This window comes from Epinephelus fuscoguttatus, linkage group LG4, assembly GCF_011397635.1.
Source record: "Epinephelus fuscoguttatus linkage group LG4, E.fuscoguttatus.final_Chr_v1".
Classification (NCBI taxonomy): Eukaryota; Metazoa; Chordata; class Actinopteri; order Perciformes; family Serranidae; genus Epinephelus; species Epinephelus fuscoguttatus.
In genome coordinates this window covers 20,463,138-20,483,981 of record NC_064755.1, presented here as the reverse complement: position 1 = coordinate 20,483,981, position 20,844 = coordinate 20,463,138, and the positions used below count along the sequence as shown (strand labels likewise).

At 41.3% G+C, this 20,844-nt stretch overlaps 1 protein-coding gene across 2 annotated transcripts in view; it reads left to right on the top strand.

Annotated features, from left to right (window-relative positions):
• itpr2 (inositol 1,4,5-trisphosphate receptor, type 2) overlaps positions 1-20,309 on the top strand; it is an 82,065-nt gene extending 61,756 nt beyond the window's left edge. Inside the window, exons 53-57 of one of the 2 annotated variants that reach the window (XM_049573547.1) lie at positions 885-1,006; positions 1,209-1,374; positions 1,475-1,635; positions 15,945-16,106; positions 18,778-20,309. In XM_049573547.1, the coding sequence (XP_049429504.1) occupies positions 885-1,006; positions 1,209-1,374; positions 1,475-1,635; positions 15,945-16,106; positions 18,778-18,858 (692 nt within the window). In that variant the 3' untranslated portion in view covers positions 18,859-20,309. The remainder of the gene's footprint in view (positions 1-884; positions 1,007-1,208; positions 1,375-1,474; positions 1,636-15,944; positions 16,107-18,777) is intronic. The other variant, XM_049573548.1, reaches the window with a different exon arrangement.
• Positions 20,310-20,844: the final 535 nt, after the last annotated feature.

Sequence of the window (20,844 nt, the reverse complement as noted above, 5' to 3'; positions counted from 1 at the left end):
AGTCATACACTGTTACACACACACACACACACACACACACGCACACACACAGATGCACACAAAGAAACTTGATGAGGCAGAGGGGGTGACTCACACTCCTGTTTGTGTTCCTGCATCTCCCTCGATCACCTGCACCATAGGGGCACACACGTGGTCTCATCCACATCCCTCACCTCCTCTTTCTCCTCAGCAGTCGTGCTGTGCATGCCATTTTCTATTTACAGTGTTTGTACATTTAATATAAGATATGAATAAGACTTTATAGAGCTTTAATTCTTCTCATTTTGCTCTGTTTTATTTTCACATTTGAGGAGGCGAGGGAGTTGAAGGTATCCATCTGATCTTTAGTCACACCATTATCAGCTGTTCCCATGACAAGGTGTTTTATTATCAGTGAGTTATGAGAGTCAGCTGAGTGATAATTTTTTGAATTAGGTCAGACTGCACTTGAATAACATTTTTTTTTTCTCTCCTGAACTTGAACTTAGGTTTCCTTAAAATCTTTCACACACTCTTTGTTCAGTTTCATTTAACTCAGTTCAGTTGAATTCAGTTTGGTGATTTGAAAAATTAAGTCAGATGTTGGAGGTTGTGTTAAACACCATACAGTTGTGATAATCTTAATACAATGCAGTGTTCTGTAGGGTAACCTTTGGTCCTGACTCCTGGCTATTATGTAGATGCCACTTGACACTTATAATCCAATGGATGCTTGATTGGATTGGGATCTTGGGAGGAATTATTGTTAAGAAAAATCAAAAAACAGAGGTGTTGTATATAGTTGGGCTACAAATGTAGATGATAAGAAGCCAATACTTAACATTCACCCTTGTTGTCTACTGTTTTTTTGCATTTTTGCTTAATTTATGTGTGTCTGGTTATAGATGAAGACGACGGGACGGAGCTGGTGTGCGAAACTCTGCTCATGTGTATAATCACAGTGTTGAACCAGGGACTACGTAATGGAGGAGGGGTGGGAGACGTTCTCAGGAGACCCTCCAAAGAGGTAAGACAGCCTCAAAACAAACATGTATAAGATCATTTTTTTATACTTTCTGCAACGTTATGTCCGTTTCTAATGACTTGAACTTTACATCAATGGCATTTGTGCTGCATCAGCTTCTGTTTAAGATAAAAAAGAGAAAGAGTTGTAGTGATGGTGACAGTTAAGTGATGCATTTTCTCCATATTTTCCCCGGACCATCCAGGAGCCTCTGTTTGCAGCCCGAGTGGTTTACGACCTTCTGTTCTTCTTCGTCGTTATCATCATCGTTCTTAACCTCATCTTTGGTGTCATCATCGACACCTTCGCTGACCTGAGGAGTGAGAAGCAAAGGAAGGAGGAGATACTGAAAACCACTTGCTTCATTTGTGGTGCGTATGTGGTTCACCCAGTAATATATGCAAATGATAGTGAAGTGAAGAAGAGTTATATTTGGAACAACTTGTGTTAAATTAAGCTAACGTCTTGCAGGGTTGGAGAGGGACAAATTTGACAACAAAACAGTGTCCTTCGAGGAGCACATCAAATCTGAACACAACATGTGGCATTACCTTTACTTCCTGGTTCTGGTGAGGGTGAAGGATCCGACTGAGTACACCGGCCCTGAGAGCTACGTGGCCCAGATGATTGCGGTGAGTAGACCAAACAGCACACACACAGGAAATGGTCACACAAGACCTTTGTATTGTTCTATGCACCTAAAATGTTGCATCACACCAGGCTGCTCTGTCATCAAAATGCTGTAGCTCAAATTACAGTCAAGCACTTTAATTTTGTGTTTGCAAAATAATATACGAGGGAATATGAGACTGCACTGCACATTTTTTTTTAAGATGACACACAAGTACATAAACACACCCAAGCCCCAGAGATTTTGTTTATTATTCCAGGAACATATGGACAAACAAACACATTCATTTCACCCCCCTAATTCATATTTTGCTGGCGAGCCGCACCAGTCAGCATACAGATGTCTCAGTGTTGGAGACTTAAAGTTTTGCAGCCTTCCTTACTTTGCAGACTTGCACAGTGTGCTAGAGAAGCGTGAGCCTCTACAGCAGCAGACGAGTGATCGAAAAAAATGAGACTGAGCCTCTAGGCCTGTGCCAAGCATCCCAATTTATTCTCCTTCCCCCTCGCTGCTGGAGAGAGATGGGTCTCTGTGCTCAGGTAGTCTTCACTATGCTGAGCTCCTAACCTGCTGGGACACAGTGTGGTTAAATAGTAATTAAACCCAGTCCAGCTCTATTATCATCAATGCACCAACTTGCTGCACTGACACACAGACAAGAAGTTGAAGGATGTAAGGGCAACTAAAGGTGTTGCTGTTAGGTTAATGGATTCAAATGAAGCCTCGGAGCACAATGGCACATTTTTTGATTAACATTTGGCCATGATGGGCATAAGAATGGTGGCATTATAATGAACAATTTGCATTATAAACAGGTGACAGACATTGAATTAATATGCATCAGTGGGTCCTCCAACAGGTCGACTCTGTGATGCGAGGCCAAGGTATCACTGTGTGATGAGGTAATGATGAGTCAGGAATTTATATTAACACCTCCTAACATGCTGCAGAGCAGAAACACACGCAGAAAAAGAGCAGGCTGAAACCTCTTTTGTTTCCATTTTGTTTCTTAATGTAGCACCCATGAGTTTCATAAAAAGAATATTCTTTCATTATTCTTATAAAACATCATTTTAAAGCCCCTGAAAACTTGGTTCAGCATCTTTAGTTTTCTCAGTAACATTAATGTTTTATGTCTGAACAAGGAACAATTAAAGATAGCGTTTCAAGAAGAAAAAAACCTTCATCATTACTTATTAAGATTCAAACAGAAACTCAACTAGCAAAAACTGGTCCAGCTGTGGCAGACTTACTTTTTGTCCATCTAGGACCTCAGAACTCATAATAAGAATCTGATTGGCCTTTAAAATGAAAATTAAAGATTTGATGAACTGAAGTAAAGACAGCCCACAAAACTATATCAAAACATCCATTTACAAACTCTGACACAACTCGTGTGAGTCTAATCCAAGTTTCATTCATCCAGTCGTCATCCAAAACACATGCATTTTCGCTAAAACTTTACTACTTAAAACACTGCGAGCCGGCATGGGCAAGCGCATGTTTGAGCTCTGCTCATGCATTCTATTGAGTTGCCCAGGCACACCATTCATATGTGGAAGTGTTTTAAATAGTAAAGTTTTAGCAAAATGCATATGTTTGGGAAGTACTGAGCATACGACTGAACCAGTGAGACTTGGATTATACTACTAAGTTGTGTTAGAGCTCGTAAGCAGATGTTTTGATATAATTTTGCTGTTGGTAAACTTGTTCCCCCTTTACTTTAATTTACCAAGAATGTTTGCTGTTTTTGGATTCTTTGTTCACCATGGTGACATGTGCAAAAAACAAAGTTTTCCTCACAAACTTCAGGTAATACGGGATGAGAAACTGATATACAAATGGTCATTTTGTGGGAAGTATTCGGTTAAAAGGGTTAGACCTTCAGCAAATAGTATTAACTTTGCTGTCAGGCTAACATGTTTAGACCTGTGGCCTTCATCATTGTCAACATTTTACACTTTACAAAGAACCTTTAAATACGATTAGCATGGACAAAAAAGATTTTAGTTAAAATCAAACACAACCAACCACACTCACAACAACCAAAAGGGTTTGGGCCCCACTAGTGACCAATCTCGGAACCCACTGGCTATAGGTCTGATGACAGTAAGCCTCTGGGGGCAATATTTGGGAATTCTAGTGTAGCCAGTAGGGCAGGCCCCAACCAAGAATTTTCCCTGTCGACCAATAGTCGTAATTTAGGGCCATTAGTCGACTAGTCGCCCACATGTTTACGATATAAATTTAATTATGAAATGATATATTTTGGGTGGGGCAACACAATGGTTTGAGTTGAAGGTGTGAGAAAGAATAGTATCAGTAACATTGTTAACACTGTGCTACATTACAGAGAAATACAAACCGTACTAATGAACCTTCATTAATATAGGCCTATATTTTATCTACAAGTGCATGTCACACACTGAGCGAGCTGCCTGTTAATGACGCTGTCGGCAAAGCAGTAATGATTGTGCTAAGTGGCTAATGGGTATGTAGCTACTGACATGTTTCGCATGATACATGTTTGTAGTCGAGGAATGAGTTTACATATCACCTTAGGTTCGTCTTTCACCTTCTCAAAATGATCCCACACTTCAGATTTCCTGCCCGACATGTTATTAACTAGCCTGTGTGATAACCGCAGGTACCAGCCCTGGAAATTAGGGGCCATACACATGCCATGTTTTTAGCAGCCTGGAAAATGCGAGGTCGGGCGCTGGGCGCTAATCTTGTGCCTTTTTTGTGCAAGCTTTCATGAGAGTGGTGGCAAGTTGCGTCTGAGGTTGCTAAGCAGCCTTAACAAGAATGGTTTAGCCTATTAACCTGAAATCCTGAGTGCAGAGCTGATCTTCTTCCAGGCGCTGTTTATAAGTGTGTAGACCTATTGTCCATGTGACAGATGTAAAGCTCTGGGTAGCCCTGCACTAAAATGATCAACTTTTCCATATTTATCAGACTGAATATTTACGGAAGAAGGGAAAGATCTGTCGGCTGTGAGTGGTTTGGAACGTGACTCCCGTCTGACTGCTGAGCTTGGCCACTTCCTGTGTCTGTCCTGTCATTTCGGCTAATCTCCACAGACACAGATATCTGCACATGAATGCAGATAAATATAATTAGAAGTTAAATAGCTGTCAGACAATAGAAGATGGGTTCTGAGATTGTGGCAAGATTGCGTTGTACCGCTCCACACAGACCTTTTACCTACTGTTCAAATGGGGTTGGTCAATAATACTCAGACTACAAACAGACTACAAAGAGAGACCAGAGCACTTCCCATACCTAAATCTTGTCCCGTTGCCTACGTATTCCACATACATATGCAAATATGTGTTTATAGAAATGATACTAGTAACTAAAGTCAGGATATCTCTGTCTATTTTGACCAGTCTTTTTTTCAGATGCAGATTTTTAGTGACCTTAAATCAACCTTACATGGTATAGACTGCAAGCTGCATGTACAATACAATAATAACAAAACAGTGGCACCTGGCAGAAATGTAGTGCAACATTAATAATTTAACTGAGGTGAAATATTCTTAATCTGCCTCTGGTTCATCAGTCAACTTTATGGAAGTCCCAACCCATAGAAGAAAAATATCTGCACACTGACACAAAAAGTACAGGAGGCTCTTTAGACGCAGAAAGGATCTATTCAATGTGCAAAAAGGTGACACAACGTAAAAAAAAAATGTGACAAAAGTTAACTTTTCGGGAACTTTATGGAAGCCTTATACTAAATTGCTAGACCCTAATCTGCTCACACACAGTGAATTACTCTGGCTTAGAGAGAGCGTAGGTGCAGCGACAGAAGCTGTAATGGAAAAACGTCTGAATTAGAAAGTATAGGAGTCCGTGATGTTGGTCCCTGCAGGAGCCTGCTACATCGGCCCTCTTCAAGCTGCACCCACAGTTTGGCTTGATGTTTGGTGGGGATATGTGTGTGTGTTTGAGGGCAGGTGGGAGTGGGAGGGGGCAGTTTAGGGCTCCATTGTTAAGCTCCATCTTTATACCATAATCCCCTGCACTACAGTTTTGGGGCAGACAACTTAACATGAAGCTACTGGACTAATAAAAACTCTGCCCTCTCCTTTCCTTGTTGGAATAGAGCTGAAACCCGATGACCTCACTCTCACACACACACATGCACACAGGCACGTACGCGCGCACACACACACACACACACACACACACACACACACACACACAGACACACACACACACAGACTGCCCTAATGAGTGCATCTGGTTGGGTAGAACAGAGTGATGTGGTGCCAAGCACAAGAGTAGGATCGTGTTACACTGCGTGTCTGTCCTGTTGGTGTGTTGTGCATGTGGATGGGAATTAGTGTGCGGGTGTTTGTGTGTAAAATTATGACAGCGACTACAGGCCTAGCAGGTACTGCAGCAGCCACAACGCTGTTACATAACCCATCTCAAGTGGCCTGCTAATAGCTCAGCCCTGCCTGGCACGTGCTCTCCTGTCCCTTTCTCTCTCTCTAACACACACGCACACACACAGAGTCACCGTCACATCATGAATCCTTTATTGACTTTACAACACACATGTAACACGTTCCTAACAGCAGCAGCAACAGAGGTATCCGAATGGAAAAGGTACTTGTGGTGGGCAGAGGTCAGAGTTTGCTTTATGAAACTACTCAGCTCTTCAGAAACTGCTCAGCTGAAGTGCTTGTATGAGTGTGTGTGTGTGTGTGTGTGTGTGTGTGTGTGTGTGTGTGTGTGTGTGTGTGTGTGTGTGTGTCTGGTGACTGTGGTAAGTGATACTATCTGCAGAACTCTGTGTGTGCTGTGTCATTGTATCTCTTGACACTCTTGTGTATCTGTGGTCGTGTATAACAAGCGACGTCATTCAGCAGCCGGAACTCTGCTACTTTTAGCTTAACTTCCTGACCAGAGTGCACACGACTGCATGTAAGGGTGAATCATTTTATTACTGTGGGCACAACCAGAAACACAGAGAGCTACAGTAATGTTTAATCACAGTCACAATAAATGTACATTTTTTGAGGAATGGTGATAATATCATGAGCACAGCATAGTATATCACAAGCTACAGATAATTGGATCATATATTAATATAATGACTATTTGTTATGTTTCTTTACAAATAAATAAGTCTCCAAACTAAACAGTCTCAACTACCTGTCAGAAAGTTTTTTTTTATTCTTTCTGACTAAAAGTGAAAAAAGCCAAAGGTCCTGAATTTGAAATTATATATGAAAAGGAAAAAAAAAACAGAAAATCCTCACATTTTAGAAACTGTAACCATGAAATGTTTGGGGTTTTATAGGGTTGAGGCAAATATCTGTTATAGATAATGCACTTTTTACAAATACGAGTATTATTCCAGTAAAATGTGTCAATATCAGCACTTGTAATGAAGGAAAATCCTCATTTGAGTAGCTATGTTCAGTTTCTTGTGATTAAAAATGATCTGAAGCTTGATTCTGAGATTGTTCTGTGAATAGTTTTTTAATAGATAAATATAGAAACCTCTGATCAACTCATCAGTTTCAGGCTTAATATATTTATTTGTTTATTTTATTTGTTTAACAGGGACAGTGCACAGCTACTTATCTGCATCAGAGTTAGCTATAAGCTAATTTTCATCTGTAGTCCCTGGGCAGGAAACAGAGAACAATTTCTCTGCTGAAAGACACTGTATTATGGTGATATAAAATATCAACTTCTGTTTAGGCCCCACCCAGCTGTTTGAAGAGATTCCACTTAAAACTATTCATTAAATTGAATTAACCACGTATTCATTCATTACTAATTTCACTAAATTTACAGTTTGAGAGCTATTAAAGAAAACAGACAAACTGTCTGCCCATAGACTGCAAAAATAATGAATGTAGCTACTGTGACCTCACCCATTGCTTTGTGGACTCCTGTTTGAAGCCTCGAGTTTGGCATTTCGGCTGTTGCAGTCTTCATTTTTTGAAGCCATGTTGATCATATTTGGGCAAGAGGCTGGCGAAGGAGCAAAGGGTGGATCTGACTTAGAAGCCAAGAACACTACCAGCAGACAACCTGTCACTCAAAGCAACCCGCCCTTAATAATGCTAAGCCTTCATAAAATGTAATCAGGTAAGTCAAATAAAAATCAATCAATCAATCAATCAATTTTATTTATACAGCCCAATATCACAAATCACAATTTGCCTCACAGGGCTTTACAGCATACGACATCCCTCTGTCCTTATGACCCTCGCAGCGGATAAGGAAAAACTCCCCCCAAAAAACCCTTTAACGGGGAAAAAAAATGGTAGAAACCTCAGGAAGAGCAACTGAGGAGGGATCCCTCTTCCAGGACGGACAGACGTGCAATAGATGTCGTACAGAACAGATCAGCATAATAAATCAACAGTAATCCGTATGACACAATGAGACAGAGAGAGAGAGAGAGAGAGAGAGAGATGCAGGTAATGACAGTAGCTTACAACAACATTATTGAAAGTAATAATATTATAGTTATAGTTCTGGCTACTGTGGTACAATATGTTGAAAGTATGTATTAATATCTGGCAGTATACATGTGTGACAATAGTCGCGTATAATAACAGTAGAAGTATGACTAATGACTAATGATGGCAGCAGCAGCAGCAGCTGCAGGAGGCATCTGGCAGGACCACGGCAGCAGCACAACCACACACGTCACGCTGTCCAGGCGCCGCTGCGATATGAGTTAATCTGAGAGACAGTGGAGCACAAAGGCTCCGGAGAAGAAGCCGAGTTAGTGACATCCAGAATGGCTGAGTTAGCAAGATGCAGTAATAGAATACCAGAGAGAGAGAGAGAGAGAGAGAGAGAGAGAGAGAGAGAGAGAGAGAGAGAGAAGAGAAGGTGCCCGGTGTATTATAGGGGGGTCCTCCGGCAGACTAGGCCTAAGTCAGCCTAACTAGGGGCTGGTACAGGGCAAGCCTGAGCCAGCCCCAACTATAAGCTTTATCAAAGAGGAAAGTCTTAAGTCTAGTCTTAAATGTGAAGACGGTGTCTGCCTCCCGGACCGTATATAGCTAAAGGCTCTGGCTCCTGATCTACTTTTGGAGACTTTAGGGACCACGAGTAACCCTGCGTTCTCAGAGCGCAGTGTTCTGGTGGGATAATAAGGCACTATGAGCTCTCTAAGATATGACGGAGCTTGACCATTTAGAGCTTTATAAGTTAACAGTAGGATTTTAAATTCAATTCTGGATTTTACAGGGAGCCAGTGCAGAGAAGCTAAAACAGGAGAAATATGATCTCGTTTCTTAGTTCCTGTTAGTACACGTGCTGCTGCATTCTGAATTAGCTGGAGAGTTTTTAAGGACTTACTAGAGCTACCTGATAACAGAAAGTTACAGTAATCCAGCCTAGAGGTAACAAAAGCGTGGACCAATTTTTCTGCATCTTTTCGGGTCAGGATAGGCCTAATTTTCGCAATATTACGCAGATGAAAAAATGCAGTCCGTGAGGTTTGTTTTAAATGAGAATTAAAAGACAAATCTTGATCAAATATTACTCCGAGGTTTCTTACGGTAGTGCTAGAGGCCAGAGCAATGCCATCAAGAGAAACTATGTCATCAGATAAAGAGTCTCTGAGTTGTTTGGGGCCAAGAACAATAACTTCAGTTTTGTCTGAATTTAACATCAGGAAATTGGTGCTCATCCAAGTTTTTATGTCCTTAAGGCAGTTATGGAGTTTAGTTAATTGATTACTTTCTTCTGGCTTCATCGATAAATACAACTGAGTATCATCCGCATAACAATGGAAATTTATAGAGTGATTTCTAATGATGTTACCTAAAGGAAGCATATATAGAGTAAATAGGATTGGTCCGAGCACAGAACCTTGCGGAACTCCAAAACAAACTTTGGTACGTAAGGACGATAAAATGCACCCCCAGTACAGTTGTCATCAACAGGAAAATTAGCTAGAGAGACCAAAATCATTCTTGTACCAGGCAGTAAACATGTTTACTTCTGTTGCAGAGTTGGGCCTTTAACATGGGAGTCTATGGGGATTGACTCACTTCTGATGCCAGCCCCATGTGGCCATTCAAAGAATTGCAGCTTTTGGCACTTCTGTTTTGGCTTCATTTTTCAGCCCCAGAGGCTGCCACTTGCTTTTACCACATACAAATTATTCAAGTAGTTATGTAAAAGGTTATTTGTAGCGCCTGGGAAATGGATTATCGTATTGTCGTAGGGTTGTATTTTTTCTCATCTCAGAAACAAAAAAAAAAGTGATGGCTGAATGTAAAAAAAAAAAATTACAAGTAGTAGTGTTATTAAAGACAAATAGCAACTTCAACAGGAGCAGTAATTTGTCAGCCTTGCTGTAGCGTCTGAGACTTGTGGCATCTGAAGTTGTTCCCACAATTTATTTACAGCACCAACCCAACTTTTCTCTATGGTGTTGTGGCTCTCACAGCTGAAGTACAATGTGTACATTTACAGGACGTGGTGAAACACATGAGCAGTATGGCGACGGCAGCAGAGTGAGAAGCACATGAATGTCTGTAAATTCGTGCTCACTGAGGTGTTTAAATGGATCAGTGAAGCAAGACTAAAGCCTTGACTCATTCAGACAGTGCAGCACAGCACAGCACACAGTGGACTACTGTACTGTCTAATGAACAGCAACAAGACGTGAGCTGGGTGGTGCAGATTCTATACAGTCACTGCTTAACTTCACGTCATCGATTTAGAGATGATGCTTTGACCGACTTGAGTGACTGTACGTTCAAACGGGATATTGTTTTCACCCCAGTGACATTTCCTAAGTCCCTTTATTGAATCTTTGAGGTTACCTAATCCATCAGTTATGGATGACTTGATGAAACAAGCATCAGATAGTCTTCAGTTTCAGTGACGTTGAGGCTTTGTCTTTGAGCTCTCAGAGCCTTCCTTGTGTTTTTGAAGCTGTGAGCAAGGAAGCTATTCTTTTTATTTTATCGGCCCCTTGATGCCTGAGGCCCAAATTAGCCCAGGATTCTCAGGCAAGCTCTTATAGAATGACTCGATTCATACTGTGAGGCTCAACAGTCATACTTAATCAGTCTAACTGCTTCCCCTGTAGTCAGGGACGGAAAAAGTATTCTAGTCAAAAGTAAAAAGCGGTCAGAGTGTGCAAAACAACCAAAAGTTAAACTGCAGTAACGACATGAAGGGCCTCTTTTTGCAGAGTATTCTGAGTCAGATGTACATGAATACATATACTGCAAAAGGGCCGGTGCAGCTCCCTAACAACAACCTTTGAGCATTAACTGACAAGACTAGCAATCTGTCTTTAATTCAGTAATGTTGTTAAAAGTGGCAACCGGGTCTTTGTAAAAAAGTGTTGGTTGTTTCGTCACTGTAAAGAGAGCCTATATGTGTCATAATGGTCACAGAAGTAGCAGAGAACTGCACCTTATCAAAAAATCTTAAGTGAAAGAAAAGTAACCTAGTTTTAGAAAGTGCTAGTACAGTGGTGGAAAAAAGTTTTCGGACACCCTTAAAATTTTACGCAATCTCAAATATTATCATGAAATATTTGTGGAAAAATCTTTTTTGTGTTTCAGAGGGTGTGGCTGCATTAGATACAACATCAGATACAAACAAATACAAATTATATTTTTTTGTTTATTGTTTACAAGAAAAACTAACAAACTAAATTCTTGACAGTTTCAATATGTCAGTTCTCAACACTGTCGGTATCAAAGTCAACAAATAACAGAGAATGTGTTCAAAACTGAACAAAAAATAAATAAACCATCACATCATCAAATTAATATTTAGTAGTCCTGCCATTGGCACGTAGTAGAGCTCTAATCCTGGCTGGCATGTTCCCCACGAGCCTTTCACACTGTTGAGGGGTAATCTTGCCCCATTCTTCTTGAATTACTGCTTTTAATTCTTCTAAATTCTTTGGTTTATGCTTTGAAACAGACCTTTTGATAATCCACCACAGATTTTCAATGGGGCTCATGTCCGGGGATTGAGCTGGCCACTCTAAGACCTGGATACTATGCTCCTGCAGCTATGTTCTACTGGCCTTGGATGTGTGGCAAGGGGCATTATCTTGTTGAAACATCCAGTTTTTACCTCGACGGAACAGTGCACGCGCAGAAGGGAGCATGTGGGTTTTGAGAATGGTACAATACTTGGTAGAGTTCAATGTGCCATCACAGACAGTGAGATGACCAACACCAGCAGCACTCATGCATCCCCAAACCATGATACTGCCTCCACCATGCTTGACAGTAGGTACTGTACATGCTGGAGATAATGCTTCGCCTGGCCTTCTGCATACCCTCACATTAGTAGGAGGAAGATAAAGCTGGAAACTGGACTCATCTGACCACAAAATCTTCTTCCAATTCCTGGCTGTCCAGTTCTTGTGTGCCTGGGCCCAACGACGCCGGGGTAACCTCTGTCTCTCATTGATCAGGGGCTTCTTGATAGCCTTGTAGGACCTTAAGCCATGATCTAAAAGTCGGCCACGTACAGTGCGGGTGGAACACTGGACACCAGTTTGGTTTGACCACTGCTGCTGAAGCTCCTGTGATGTCATTCGGCGGTTTTGCCTGTACATGCGGATCAGGATGCGGTCATTTCTTGCTGAAGAAACCCTTGGCGCCCAGATCTTGGTTTGTCTTCCAAGCTGTTGGTTCGTCTGTATTTCTGCAGAGTGTATCCAACTGCTGAAGGACTGCATCTGCACTTCCTGGCTATCTGGCAGCAGCTGTACCCTTCCTGGCTGAGAATCTTTATCTTCAGGCGTGTTTCCTGCGTTAGGTTCCTTGTTTTAGCCATTTTTGTGTCTGAAGAACTTTCAAATGTGCTGGCTTTATGTAGACATGAAGCTTGGCAACAAAAATTGTGTCTTTTAATAAAAAGAACGACCTTCATCACTGGTACCAAAATGACCCAATACTCAAAATTTCTTATGTAATTTTATGGAATCAATCAATTTTAAGTTTTTAATGGCTTTTTTAGGATTTATTTAGTATTTTGGCTGTGACTGTACTAAAAGAAATTGCTCTTGAAGACCTAAGAGTGATTCTTTATGCAATATTTCACAAATGCATGGGGTGTCCGAAAACTTTTTTCCACCACTGTACATGGAAAGCCACCCATTAACAGTATTATGTGTATCTGCAACCAGTTCTTTCACCCCCACCTCCAGTCCTCACTCGTCTGCCTCAGAGGGCCTAACTTTGCGCTAACACACCAACATGCTAACATTTAGCATGATGAAACATTAAATGTTAGAATGTGAACTTTTAGCAGAGAATGATGCTAAATGTGAGGCTGTTAATTAAGCAATATCTCATGAGAGGGAGTGATGTTGTACTGTGATATCGTCACGGCTGTGATTCGGTCGTAGGCACGAGGCCACAGTACAACATCACGAGTTCGAGTGTGATATTGCTTTTATACAAAAGTTCAACAGTTAAATAAGCAAGGCTGATTAAGAAATGTTGAAAAATGAGGACAAAATAGATAATTTAAGCATTTTATTTGTCTTCCGCCAACAAAAATAGTTCCCTCAGGACTCCGCTGTCACCGTTGCTATGTAACGCAGACATGGTGCACCAGGCACTTACTCTTTATACACATTTATCTGCACATGTCCATTAAGCCGGTGAAATAAGTCTGTGGTGACTGCATGGTGGACTGTCGCTTCACAGGCACAGCCGACTCTGCCTTCTGATGTGACAGTATGTTGCTTTTCTCCAAGTCATTGAGCTCCGCTGATGAAACACTGACAAACCTGGATGTGTGCTCAGATGGATTCAGCTTCTCCTCTCCCTCATCTTCCTCTGATGACCATTCATAGTTCAATTCAAAACTTATTTTAGGAAATAAATCCATATTTTTGACTGTTTGACAGTGGGTGAATTAATTAGCCTACAACGCAACTGCTGACCTAACTGACACTAACCGTCAGTTTTGATTTGATTGCTGATCGCAATCAGCTGTGAGGCAGAGTGATACATACACAGTGAAATAACCGTGATGTTGTACTCCAATATCATCACGGTTTTACTGTCTCTTGACCAATCAGATTGCAGGGCCGGAACTAACTGTTGTGTAACATGTTTTATCTGTAAGTATTAAAGGTCCAGTGCGTAGGATTTATGCCTCGTTTCTACTTACATATGTGTACAAAGACGAGGCAACAGGAAGTCCATTCATTCCAATGGAAAGCTCCGTGATGCCTGAAGTGCCTGTGAAACTCCTCCCCTCCATAATATTTACAACCAATCAGAGCCAAGGAGTCGCTAACGCAGTTGTCAATTGCTGCACGTGAATTGTGGTAAAACTGTCAAAGACAGCGCTGATCAAATATGAATCAAGATTCTGTTACTGCACTGCCTATTTCTAATATCAAAAGTTTTCAGGAACATATTTTAGTGCACTGTTTAGCTGTAAAATGAGAATGTTGGTCTGGCCAGTGGGCAGTTCTTGGTAGCCTACATTGGTCGACTCCAACATGGCGGCTTGGCTGCAAATTTTCCCATTTTACAGCTAAACAGTACAATAAAAAACATTTATGAAAACATTTGAGGTGAGAAACAGGCAATGCAGTTACAGAATCTTTATTCATATTTGATCAGCGCTGCCTAGTTTGACAGTTTGACTGCTGTTCACGAGTAGTGATTACCATGATTGAAAGCTGGGTTAGAGACTCCTCGGCTCTGACTGGCTGTTTTTGGTGCGCTGCGGTCAATTCTAGGGAATACCATTAGAAGCAGCAGGAAGAGGAGGAGGGACATGCTTTTTTCTGTCTCAGGTACTTCTGTCAGAATATGGTGACAAATATGACACAAAGTTATTTTCACAAAAGTTTTGTTGTTGTGTGTTAAGCGGACATTAAAGTGTTACTATTGTGACAATAGAATTATGTTCTTGGTTTTCCATAACCTCAAATTACTGGTAAAAGTTGTTTGTCAGTGCCTTTCTATTTTTGTGCATGGCATAAATGATTAAATATGACGCACATGCTATTCATTTTCTAGTTCAAAGCAGAATGTTTCACAAATTTAAATCAATTTTCCGGATTTGACCGACCTAAATTTGGAATAAGTAAGAGTTCGTCAATGCTAGGCGGTAACAAATGATGATTACATTTTCTTTTGATTTTTCTGACTTAGTTTCTTGGTCCTGTTCATGGGTAAGTGAGTTTAGTTTCGGAGCAGGAGTCTGCTAATATGCCACGGCCATTAATATTGCATTTAGTAAACTGTGATAAATTTATTAATTAGGAAAACAAAAACAAATAACCCACACACCCCACCTTCCTCTCCGCCCTCAGACTCTCCTCTCCTCATGTCCTCTTCTCTGTCCTCGGCGTCTCGCACACTGATCGGTTTTTCTATCCCTGTAGTCTATTCTTATATAAGAGTAGGTGGGAGAATACCTCACTCCTCCTACTGGACTTAATGTGGTGCCAGTCAAATCCCACTCTCGGCACCTTTTAAGTAATTTTTATCAGAAGAACTGGCAAAGGAATATTACATAAGATCAGCTGATGGCAGTCTGTCTCTGCGAAACCTATCTCACTTTCAAGAGCATGCCTGTTGTAAAACACACACTCTTGCTCACAGTCTGCTATGTACATATCCATGCAGATGCACGCCAACAGTACACACACCCACACATGTACAAACACAGACGCACTTAAGTCCATTACATAATGCCATAGGTTTGTTTCGCTCACTGTTTTCTCATGGTATGACAGGAGACGGTTTGCCCTGTCCACTGCGCTGTTGGAAAAACAGACGATAAAGTAAATGTCTCCATTTTACATGAGAACACACACACACACACTTACACACACACACACACATACACACACATATTAATAACACTGTACTCCCAGTTGTGTTCTTGATAGACGACAGTGACTCATTCCCGCATCAACAGTGTGCTGGAGTGGGTGAGAATTGAAATGCCAGTTACTGTTCATTTAGTGTATAATTGCTATCTGCAGTATCCAAGAGACAGCAGTGCTGGTTAAAACATTTTACACTGTCAAGCACGAAACAGAGAGCAGCTTCCATTCTGATGGAATGATTAATAATAAAACCTCCACGCCTGTCTCTAATTACCAATACCTCTCTGTTTACTCTCTCCTGCAGTCTGGCTTTAGCTCTGTAATGCTCCCTGCACGTCTATGCAAATCCTTCTTGCCGTTGTCTGTGCCAGCATGCTGTTGCTGCCGTCTCCCTGACCTACTGAGTCAGCTTTATTTCAGCCTTTTATGCCTTTCACCTCTCTCACATCTCATCTCTCCCTCTCTCCTCCCAGGAGAAGAACTTGGAGTGGTTCCCCCGTATGAGAGCCATGTCTCTGGTGAGCAGCGAGGGAGACAACGAGCAGAATGAGATGCGCTCTCTGCAGGAGAAACTGGACAGCACTGTCACTCTGGTGGCTCAGCTGTCTGGCCAGCTGGCTGAACTCAAGGAACAGGTACAGTGCCTCTTCAGGCCATTTTTTATGCTGTGGTGGGAAAAGCTCTGGTCTGAGCACTGTGGTAGTCTGAACTGAATGCCTGATGATTCATGTAAAGTAGGGGCACACTGACTGTGAAATTCTGGGCCGATACTGTTTCCAGAGCTTAAAAGTGGCTGATAAAGTCGGCCGATGGCCAGTAGCCGATACCGATACCAACTTTTTTTGTTGTTATTTTCTTTTTATGTTATTTAATCCCCCTTTGTGTCAGAGAAACAAAGAAATCCTCATTAAAAAAATAACTGAACTGTTTTTAAGTCATTTAGCCCTTCATTACGTATTTGAATGAGCACAAATTCAACCTTACAAATTTATGAAATAGCCTTTAATACAACCTTCTTTCACATGAAAAACATCCTTAAGAAAAACTGCTTCAAAAGACTTTTTACTATATGTAATATATCATGATTCCCCCTCTGAAAACATCAACAAATTTCCCCTTCCAACAGCTGTATTTATTCAAGTTTCCCACCCAAAACTACATTTTACATGATAACATTTGAACACACCGTAATAGTGTTAAAATTTACCTTTGCCCAATACTCAATTTTACTGAACAGAGCTTGAATGCATCATATGTAACTCCAAGCAACCTCCATTAGCTGTTAGTTGTGGCCACCAGCTGCTAACAGCTAATGCTAACTAGCTCTCCTCCTGCCTCCTGACACGCTGATAGTGAGTTTACTGCGTCCTTTCATCCGGAATGAGTCCAGGGGAAGATCTGCATTCATCCGAAACACATTTTCTATTATCCCCAAGACAGGAGGACACCGTCAGTCTCAAGCCCTGCTTTTTAACCAGCACAAAATTGATGTGACACAACAGCAAAACATCAGCCACTGCCATCAGTGAATGTCATCTTATTTGCCGATAAGTTGATGCCAGCCAACAAGGTGCATATCGGCTTGACCGATGAATCAGAGCATTTCTAATCTAAAGCAAAATCCTCCACTTTTTAAAATGTTTATGTCATACTAACATCATGTTTAGATGCACACTGTTCTGCCAGCTATAGCACATGGACTGTGAACTCGTGCTACTTGACCTTGAGACTCCTTTGACCTAAAAGCACCTGCAGGGCAATAGGTCACACAGAAGAGGAGACGTCAGCAGTCTCATTTTGCACACCATCTCTTTATCCAGTAGCCTAGGTGGACTCTATGGTGATGCTCCTGAATGCAGCATGACAGGTGACTATCACGTCAGCGATCAACGCCACCAGTGAGCCTCTGGCTGTTTGGATGACTTGCTCTGCTGCTGCAGTGTGACTGATCACTCTCATCACCTGCCTCGCCTGCATGTGATTCCAGTCACAGGCCTGTCCTTGTTCCTCTTCTACCAGATGTGTGAAAACAGCTCCTACTGGGGAAGGAGCACGCTTAAGTAAACAAAAAAACAACCTATGTCGACCTTAGTAAGCAGTTTAGTGCCTTAACGTCTCCCTGCCGGGCGGGATCCCTTGTGTTACTCCTGTAACAACCACCTTTGTGTGCTGCTGAAGTGCCCCTGAGCAGGACACCGAAGCCTTTCTCTGAATCTGTACTTAGGACCAACTGCAGGCCATTTATTATTCCAATTTAGCTTTAGTGATCTGCTCTGACTCATGAGTCATGGGTTTAGCGAGGATGTCACTCTGCCTCTATGATAAACAGAAATTTTGAGAGGTGAGTGTGTTTATGTGAGTTAAACCACAGCTCTGCAGTCATGAGGGGAGGACTGCAGGTCTCACCAGCTCTCAACTCAAACTGTTTCTGACTGGGAGAAAAGTGCTCCTGCAGCTCCTCCCTCATTACCACCTCTGCTGACCTCGGCACTTTACACTATCACAGCTCAGAGTTAGTGTGTGTGCTGCTGTTTGTTTGTTTGTGTGGGTTCTTAGGGTTCTGCTCAGCGTACTCCGTTTCCTTTAATCTGCTTGTACAGTTTAGGGTTTACAAAACCAGTGGCCTTCATTTATGACGTCAGAACTGAAACCACTGCAAATGTGATGGTTGTGAGAAACCAGCCGCTTCTGATTCATGAAACTTCCCCACCACACTTATACAACATCCAACGTGCAGGTCACAGTTCTGCGCAGCACATGATGTTGTCCTCTAATGAAGTTTCCAAGGGACATTTTAGTTCCTCCCAGTCACAACAGTGGCTAAAGAAAGCAGTTTGTAAACAACCTCGGAGGGGAAATATCTCTTCCGTAATATCTCAAAAAGGAAAACTTAAATAATTAGTAAAAATCTCAGAGTAATTTGTTTGCAGCACTTGAAGTGAGTAATTTGTGAAGCCTTGTTGTGCCATTCAGTAGTTTTTGTAACACAGCTAATCAAGATTCATTTCTTAAAGTAATGAGCCCAAGATTCATTTTGTTTTGTCTGAATGAATTTACTCGCTCTCAGAGAGGAGATTTAGAGTGTCATTTTACCTGCACTCCAAGTTCAAATAGATAAACACTCCCCTCTGGAATGTAATAATTATGTGTGAACATAGTGGGAACATTGTGTTTTGCATAATAAAGTGCCCACTAGAACAGTAACAACAGCACAAACACAGGTTGGCATATCATGTGTTTGCAACATGCAAAATTAAAAGCCACTCCAGGTTGATGTTTCATTTTCCCTCTCTGTGTTCTCCACAGATGACAGAGCAGAGAAAGAACAAGCAGAGGCTCGGATTCCTGGGTCCTCCTCAGCCCAACCACCACACCACGGCCCACTGAGGGGCTCCAGGCTGCAGTAGAAAACCAGAAACGCAGACACACACACAAACTTCAGCCTTAAGAACAATACATGTACTCAACAGTACACTTACAATCAATGATGTCAAAATGCAAGTGTGTATGTAATTTTTGACATAGTGCCTGTTCTATGACACAATCACTGCCTTATGGGATGTAAAATGTGCCTTATGTGCTAACCCAGCATTCTTTACCAGCCGTCTGTGCACACTCTCTGTGAATGATTTGCCCAGCACGGCACACATCTGCCAGTGTAGTGTAAGTGTGCCAGACAGAGGTCGAGTGAAATGTTAAGGTGAGGTTAATGGTTAAGTGCTGTCAAGTCTGCAGACTGTCACATCTCGTTCCTCGACCGTCTTCGGTGCTGATGTGTCAGAGAGCAGAGGAAAGGCCACAGAGTCAGTGATTGGCAGTGTTGAGAAGTTGGGAGGGGGTCGTTGGGGAAGAGTGTGTGTGCAAACATCAAGTACTCTCCCCTTTTCCTTTTTAGAGTCCTAATTGTATTTATGAGAAAATTTGCGGTTCATAACTGGAGTATTATTTTTGCATTGTGGAAAAGGTATCATGCTGCCTTACTCATTAACTTTTCTAAACAGTACATCGCAACTGCTGAAAGTGCACTTTTAAAGAAAAACAAATGTAAGCCTGTAACTGGAAACATTGGTTAGTCGGGGTGTTTTTTTTTTGCATGCTTTGTATTGTGTTTAAAGATGCATTTGCTGCACCATTTCAGTCGCCATTTTTATAGATTTCTACAGAGTATATAAATAACAGAAATGTGAATTAAAAATAATGATTACCTGTGCAGAACTTACTTGAAATTTCTTTTACGTCTAAATCTTATCTTGGTACATAACGTAGTACTGACTGAAGATGGTAAGCTTACAGTTCTGGGTTACAATATGTTTATAGAGATGTCAGCTAATTCTGTAATATTTACTGTATCTGCTCATATCATCTTCATCTCCTACTATTTCTTAAAGTTTTGTTGTTTTAGTGTAAATCATCCTCACTAGTCTCTCCTGGACTGCAGTTGATTGTTGAGTCTGAACTTGTGTTTTAAACTTGCACAACTAATGGCAGATGACGAGAGCATGCACTCGATGGTGACTGTCCTGTGACACTTTCTGTTTAAACAAAGTTTATAGAAAAAATGTGTTTTATCTGGTCGGAGAAATAATAAAGAATAAATTTGTAACAAGACTCATTGGTTTGAGTCAGCAGCTTTCTAAACACAGTTGGGCCTCAGTCCTTGTTGTTGTTGTTGTTGTTGTTGTTGGGGATGAATGAGCACTCCCCCGCACTCACCCCGAGCCCCTCTGCACCACCCACACTCAGCTTACTCACACTTGTGCTTGTCCGTGAAGGGAGCAGAGAGCCTCTAGGAAAAGACCTGTCTCCATTCAGACCGGATCATGTTTCAGCTCATGGAGCAGGGGGTAGTCATCTTGTATTAAAAGCAGAGTTACCAGATTCAATGTGCATGCTGTCACTGTGCTGCTTTTGTTTAGCTCATGTTGACATTTAATTGCAGCTAATTAGCTGATATGATGCACAGATATTAAACCAGACTCTGGAATTAACCTTTGTTCCTACATCAGTCTATCTCATAAGCTTTGCGGTTATCCAGGTTTAATAGTCTTTTAAAATGAGATAAAGTAATCATAATACAAAAATAACATATTTGCATGTTCTCTAAAACAGGCATTTCCAACCAGGGTTACTTGTACCATAATAGATAAACGTCTATGTACAAATGGACATTGACATTTCAATTGTATGAAGAATTGTTGTAGCAATATCCATTTTTCCATAACAATAGTATTTAATAATATCCAGTTTAACCCTCTGAGCAAATTGGCTTGATTTCTTTTAAGATCATGGGAAGAAGGGCATGAGCAAGTTAACTAGAAATTACCCAAAATTAGCAAATTGTAAAAAAGTTAAAAGAAAATTGCTTGAAAATTA